Source organism: Carcharhinus amblyrhynchos, chromosome X, assembly GCF_965287045.1.
Source record: "Carcharhinus amblyrhynchos chromosome X, sCarAmb.v2.hapA, whole genome shotgun sequence".
In the NCBI taxonomy this organism is placed as follows: Eukaryota; Metazoa; Chordata; class Chondrichthyes; order Carcharhiniformes; family Carcharhinidae; genus Carcharhinus; species Carcharhinus amblyrhynchos.
Window position 1 is genome coordinate 13,957,289 of NC_137359.1, and position 7,343 is coordinate 13,964,631.

The 7,343-nt window shown below is 47.6% G+C and overlaps 1 protein-coding gene across 1 annotated transcript; it reads right to left on the reverse strand.

Moving 5' to 3' along the window:
* Positions 1-2,938: 2,938 nt before the first annotated feature.
* On the reverse strand, positions 2,939-7,225 carry LOC145361963 (keratin, type I cytoskeletal 18-like). The gene is made up of 8 exons (XM_080217965.1): positions 6,777-7,225; positions 5,609-5,691; positions 5,213-5,369; positions 4,488-4,652; positions 4,204-4,329; positions 3,850-4,070; positions 3,471-3,493; positions 2,939-3,154 (listed from the first exon to the last, which is right to left on the reverse strand). Exons 1-8 carry the CDS (start codon positions 7,152-7,154, stop codon positions 3,054-3,056), a joined length of 1,254 nt encoding a protein of 417 aa, XP_080074091.1. The 5' UTR covers positions 7,155-7,225; the 3' UTR covers positions 2,939-3,053.
* Positions 7,226-7,343: the final 118 nt, after the last annotated feature.

Sequence of the window (7,343 nt, forward strand, 5' to 3'; positions counted from 1 at the left end):
TTAGAACGGAGGAACTTCTTCACTCAAAGGGTGGTGAATCTCTGGAATTCTCTGCCCGTTGAAGTGGTGGAGGCTACCTCGCTAAATATTTTTAAGACGCGGGTTGATGGGTTTTTGATAAGAGAGGGGATTAAGGGTTATGGGGAGAGGGCAGGAATGTGGAACTGAGCCACGACAGATCAGCCATGATCTTATTGAATGGCGGGGCAGGCTCAAAGGGCTAGATGGCCTGCTCCTATTTCTTATGTTCTTATGTTCTTATGAGAGACAGGATCTACAGGCATTTAGAGACGCGAGGACTGATTAGGGACAGTCAGCATGGCTTTGTGAGTGGAAAATCATGTCTCACAAATTTGATTGAATTTTTTGAAGGGGTAACCAAGAAGATAGTTGAGGACAGTGCAGTTGACGTTGTCTACATGGACTTTAGCAAGGCCTTTGACAAGGTACCACATGGTAGGTTGTTGCATAAGGTTAAATCTCACAGGATCCAGGGTGAGGTATCTAAATGGATGCAAAATTGGCTTCTGTGGCTGTTTTTCAAACTGGAGGCCTGTGACCAGCAGTGTGCCTCAGGGATCAGTCCTGGGTCCACTGTTATTTGTCATTTATATTAATGATTTGAATGAAAATATAGGAGGCATGGTTAGTAAGTTTGCAGATGACACCAAGATTGGTGGCATAGTGGACAGTGAAGAAAGTTATCTTCAATTGCAAAGGGATCTTGGTCAATAGGGCCAGTGGGCTGATGAATAGCAGATGGAGTTTGACTTAGATAAATGCAAAGTGATGCATTTTGGTAGATTGAATCAGGGCAGGACTTACTCAGTTAATGGTCGGCCGTTAGGGAAAGTTATAGAACAAAGAGGTTCTAGGGGTACAGGTTCATAGCTCTTTGAAAGACATTGGTAAGGCCACACTTGGAATACTGCGTGCAGTTCTGGTCACCCTATCATAGGAAGGATATTATTAAACTAGAAAGAGTGCAGAAAAGATTTACTAGGATGCTACCGAGACTTGATGGTTTGAGTGATAAGGAGAGGCTGGATAGACCGGGACGTAGGAGGCTTACTGGTAATCTTATAGAGGTCTATAAAATAACGAGGGACATAGATCAGCTAGATAGCCAATATCTTTTCCCAAAGGTAGGGGAGTCTAAAACTAGAGGGCACAGGTTTAAGGTGAGAGGGGAGAGATACAAAAGTGTCCAGAGGGACAATTTTTTCACACAGAGGGTGGTGAGTGTCTGGAACGAGCTGTCAGAGGTAGTAGTAGAGGCAGGTACAATTTTGCCTTTTAAAAAGCGTTTAGACAGTTACACGTGTAAGATGGGTATAGAGGGATATGGGCCAAATGTGGGCAATTGGAACTAGCTTAGCTGTTTAAAAAAAGGCTGCATACGCAAGTTGGGCCAAAGGGTCTGTTTCCATGCTATAAACCTCTGAAAATCACCTAGTCACCACACTCTGGTTCGGGTACACTGTGGGAGAATTTAGCATGACCAATGCACCCTAACCACATGTCTTTCAGGCTGTGGGAGGAAACCGGAGCACCCAGAGAAAACCCATGCAGACAGTGACCCAAACCGGGAATCAAACCTGGCGCCATGAGACAGCAGTGCTATCACTGTGCCACTGTGCCACCTTGAAAGAGCATAATTCAAGTTGAACCTTAAACATTTATTGCTCAACTAGCTTATTGGGATTTCATTATACAGGATACAAGGTAGTTCAGGGTGTTTGCTCAGATTATCTGTACAGGATGCAAACTTGACCCACCCACATAGCAGGTAAACAGCTCTGTCATTAGCCACAGTTGCAAAGTGAAAGAGAGATAAAAGCAGATGAGTAAGAAATTAAAGTAGGGAAAAAGATAAAAGATCAGAGAGAGGGAAACACAGCAATGTTAGACAGAGACTGAAGTAAATATTATACATTTCAGCTTATCCAAACCTCTGCTGTCACTATCCTAACATGTATCCAAGACCCCTTCACCCCTCACCCTGTGCTTCCATTCCAGTACTGCCTGAATTCTAACATTTTCATGTGTTCAAATCCCAAAATGACTTCTCCCTTCTTCCCTCCACCACCCACTCCTTCCCTGCAATCCTCCAGTCGTTGTCTCTGGAGCATGCATGATTTCCTTCTCCCCACTGGCAGCCATGCCTTCAGCTGTCCAGACACAAAGCTCCAGAACTCCCTCCTGAAATCTCAACCCTCTTCTCCTTGAAGAGTAAAATCTACCTCTTTGACCAAGATTTTGGTCACCTGTCCCAAAAGTTGGGATTTTACTAGTCCACCCACACGGGAATCGGAGCGGGTGAGGGTCGGACAATGGGGAGATTTCCCATGTTGGGATGAGCGAGGTTGTAAAATCCCGCTCTATAATTCCTTACGTAGCTCTGTGTTAGAGTCTATCTAGTAACCCTTTTGCGAAGTGCTTTGGGGCATGATACTATATGGCACAGTGGTTCGCACTGCTGCCTCACAGCGCCAGCGACCCAAGTTCGATTCCCAGTTTGGGTCACTGTCTGGGTGGAGTTTGCACATTCGCCCCGAGTCTGTGTGGGTTTCCTCCCACAGTCCAAAAGACGTGCCAGTTAGGTGGAATGGCCATGCTAAATTGCCTTAGTGTCAGGGGGGCTAGCTCGGGTAAATGCATGGGGTTACGGTGATAGGGCCTGGATGGTCAGTGCGGACTCGATGGGCCAAATGGTGTCCTGCACTGTAGGGATTCTATGATACTATACAAAAGGCAAGTGGCTGTTGGAACCTGTTTCTTCCATTGGAGTGGGAAGAGACAGACTTCAGGATTTGATCAGTGTGCACTGCCTCACAGCTGACTTCCTGCTGCAACGTAGCAGCTCACATTGGTAGCTTTAGTTCAGAGACCACCGAAGAATTATTCTCCTCCTGCCCTTTAAAAAGACAAGTCAAGATTGAAGGTCAGGCGGGGTTTTTTATTTTTGATAACCAGAGATGATTACATTTCTCAATGCAGTTACAAGTGATCTGTTTGTGATAGTTGGAAGGTTGTTGTTGGCTCGATGCGATCTATTTGATGAGGACAGTCTCATCCGACACCACTTTGCCATCGACGAGTTTCTGAGTGGTAACGACAGTCTTCTTGATAGTTTGTGAGGTAGCGCCTGTCCCTGCAAATAAATCAAATCGTGAGCAGATATTCGAGCGCATGGAGGTTTAGCACACAATAACGTCCCGTCCTTGCTGGCTGAATGGATCGTCTGTCCTTTGGAGAATTCTTTCACCAACATCCCCTCCTCCCCTCCATGATAAGAGCCCTCCCCCCCACCCACCACCCTGCCCCAAGTCTCATCCCATTTTGACAGAATATGAAGCATGTTTCCCAAGGAGCAGGCAGAGCGGACGAATATCTCTCCTGTGGCCTATACAATAGGAATGTGCATAAAATTAGACATCTAAATCTGAAAGCAACTAGTATGGTCTTACCTGAAGTTGACTCAACGAGTGCACTGTGGAAACAAGAGGGAAGAAAAAGTGAGACAAATAGATTAAGGTAGGGGTGTGTGTGTGTGTGTGTGTGTGTGTGTGTGTGTGTGTGTGTGTGTGTGTGTGTGTGTGTGTGTGTGTGTGTGTGTGTGCCTTGTGTGAGAGTGTGCATGTCTGTCTGTGAGAGAGTGTGCATGTGGGTGAGGGTGTCTGTGTGAGAGTGTGTCTGTGTGAGAGTGTGCATGTGGGTATGTCTGTGTCTGTGAGTGAGAGTGTATGTGTCTGAGAGCGAGAGACCATGCATGTACATGTGTATGTACATGTAGCATAATGGTAGCAGTTTTCACCTTTCTGAATGTTTTCTGCTGATACTACTCACTTGATCTCCTCTCCATCCAGCAGGCGTTTGTATGTTGCTATTTCAGCCTCCAGTTTCATCTTTATGTTCAGTAGCATTTCGTAGTCTCTGACCTGGGACTGCATTTCAGAGCGGATCTGAAACAGATCACCCTCCAGCCTGCTAATCATGCCACTGAGGGTCTGGAGCTCCATGTCATACCTGATTTCTGTATCCCTGAGAGTGCCTTCCAGTGAGTTTTTCTGAAATGGAAAACAAGAACACGGCTTGGTAACTTCCTAGCTGATGAGTATTTCTTTTCATTCAGTTCAATATCAGCCAGTGTTGCATTTGATCTGTGACTCTAGGCTTTGATGGCAAGGATGCAGCACTCACCATGCTTAGAAGACTCTCCAACTCAACTTCCAGGGATTGTATCTGGCGATGCAGTTCAGTGACTTGTCCCTTTGCGTTTCGTAATTCTTCAGTGTTGTGTTGGACTTCAACTTTATAGCTGTCCATCTGCAATAAGAAGAAATGTAATTAAGATACAGCATTTCTCACCAGCTTTCCCAAGTTCTGATATTTTGAGGTCGTCAGGTCTAAGTCTTTTTGCTTGAGATGATCACTTCATCGCGTTATCAGTGAAGGCATCATGCAGAGTTTTCCAGTTCATTTACCTGGTTCTTGTACCAGTTCTCTGCATCATCCTTGTTTTTCTGTGCCACCTCTTCATACTGCTTCCTGATTTCAGCAATGATCTTAGACAGATCTGGACCTTGAGGAGAATCCACCTCGACATGCACACTGGAGTCAGTAATCTGGGAGCGAAGAGCTTTGATTTCCTGCAGAATTAAAACACACACATTATTTCCCACTCCATCTTTACCAAGCTGTCCCCATACCCCTCCCAATCTACAACGCAAAGGATTGGAGTGTCAAAATGAGGCAAGTGTACAGAATGGCGTTGCACTGTGGCACCATTATGGGTGGCACGGTGTTTAGCACAGCTGCCTCACAGCACCAGGGACCTGGGTTCGATTCCTGGCTTGTGGGTCACTGTCTGTTGCGGAGTCAGCACATTTGTACCATGTCTGCATGGGTTTCCTCTGGGTGCTCTGGTTTCCTCCCACAGACGTGCTGGTTAGGTGCATTGGCCATGCTAAATCCTCCCTCAGTGTGCCCAAACAGGAGTGTGGCGACTAGGTGATGGTCACAGTAACTTCATTGTGGTGTTACTGTAAGCCTACTTGTGACATTAATAAACATTATACATTTTATTGTGAACTTCTCTTCTGTACAGATTATTTCTGGCAAGAAAATTACTTTTGCACCAGTAATTAGTATCGTATACCACAATCCCTCAATTTACACTCTTATCCTCGTAGCTCCCTGCGGAACTCACCTCCTCATGGTTTTTCCTGATGTAGACCAGTTCCTCTTTCAGAGACTCGATCTCGCTCTCCAGGTGCAAGCGCCCAATGTTGGTGTCATCAATGACTTTACGCAGTCCATTAATGTCATTCTCCACCGACTGTCTGATGCTCAGCTCAGACTCAAACCTGCCCGGGGGGGGGGGGGGGGGGAAAGCAACAGCAGGCTGTTAGAGGGGCTTGGCCGCCCACCCCATCACCTCACCCATCCAATGGGGCTCAAAACCATGGCAACTTTTAAGCCCCCCCCAAATAAGGTTGGGGAACAGAAACAGTGAAAACCTCCCATTAAACGCTGTGTTTGAGACATTGCTACAATTTGTTTAACACGTGGGTGTGTGTGTGATAGAGACAAAGAGAGAACTCACTTCACTCTGAAGTCATCAGCAGCCAGGCGAGCATTGTCAATCTGGAGGACCAAGCGTGCATTATCTACGGTCATGTCATACACCTAGAAGATTTAAATGTATCAGTTCAGAAATGATGTACGTGACCTGCAGGAGAGCAAGGACAAATTGGATGGACCGTCACAGACGGGGTTAATCCTGAAATACAGTCACTTCATTGCCTGCAAGACTTCTTGTGACACTAATAAATATTTTCACAGCAACTTCATTGCAGTGCCAATGCAAGCTTACTTGTGAAAGTGATTAGTAAACATAAACTTTGAACTGAAAACTCTGCTCCAGGAAGAAGTCAAACTTTCGGGAAAACTCAAAACGTTTTGCTGGACAGCTGCTCTATATAGACCTCTCTCTCCTCTTTCTTCCTACTTAGAATCATAGAATCCCTACAGTGCAGAAAGAGGCCATTCAGCCCATTGAGTCTGCACCGACCACAATCCCACCCATGCCCTATTCCCGTAACCCCACACATTTACCCTGTTAATCCCTCTAACATACACACCCCAGGACGCTAAGGTGCAATTCAGCATGGTGGGCAAATCACCAGGAGAGCCCTCTTCTCTCTCTACCTCCCCCCACCCCCGCCCCCCGGGGGTGGCACGGTGGCACAGTGGTTAGCACTGCTGCCTCACGGCACCAGGGATCTGGGTTCGATTCCCAGCTTGGGTCACTGTCTGTGTGGAGTCTCCCCGTGTCTGCGTGGGTTTCCTCCGGGTGCTCCAGTTTCCTCACGCAGTCCAAGAGATGTGCTGGTTAGGTGGATTGGCCATGCTAAATTGGCCCTTAGTGTCAGGGGGACTGGCTCGGGTAAATACATGGGGATAGGGTGGGATTGCAGTGCAGCCTCAACAGGCTGAATGGCCTCCTTCTGCACTGTCAGAGTCTACGATTCTGTGAGTCCCCATATCCGGTGTTCCGGTTTCCTCCCACAGTCCAAAAGACAAGCTGGTTAGGGTGCATTAACCCAAAGAGGCGACCAGGGGAATTTCACAGTAACTTCATTGCGGTGTGAATGTAAGCCTTACTTGGGGCTAATAAATTTTCTGTACAGTAGGGATCCCTCATACCCCACTCTCCACCCCCCACCCCCTCACCTCTCCCCAGCCCACCCCCAGTTTGAGGAATTTCTTACCTCTTTGCGAAGATCATGCAAAGGCTTCTCGTAGATGCTCCAGTCCCGTTCGCTGGGCCCCCTGGCGTCCAGGTGCTCTTTGATCTGCAGCTCCAACTTGCTGTTGGCCGTCTCCAGGGTGCGAACCTTCTCCAAATAGGCAGCTAGGCGGTCGTTCAGGTCCTGCATGGTCTCCTTCTCGTTCCCCATGGACAGGCTGCTGACAGCACCGCTGCTGGCCAGACTGCCAGCCACCCGGGGCACTGCAGAGACCCGGCTGACAGTCATCCTGTGGCCATAGCCACTGATGCTGCTGGAACTGGACTGCAGAGGCATCGATCTCCGCAGGGAGATGGGTCCACTGTGGGTGGACAGGGAGGAATAGTTTCTAAAATTCATGCTGGAAACCCTGGCTGCTTCCTCGCAAGCGCTTGCTCTACAAGAGGGGAGCTTTCAATAGGCAAGTGGAAGTAAGTTCAGCAACTTTTATACCTTCTGCTCTTGGCTGATTGGCCCAAAGTTGGCCCAATAATCATGGCAATCGGTTTCTGACACCACGTCCCTCCAATGGGAGTGCCCGGGGGCTCT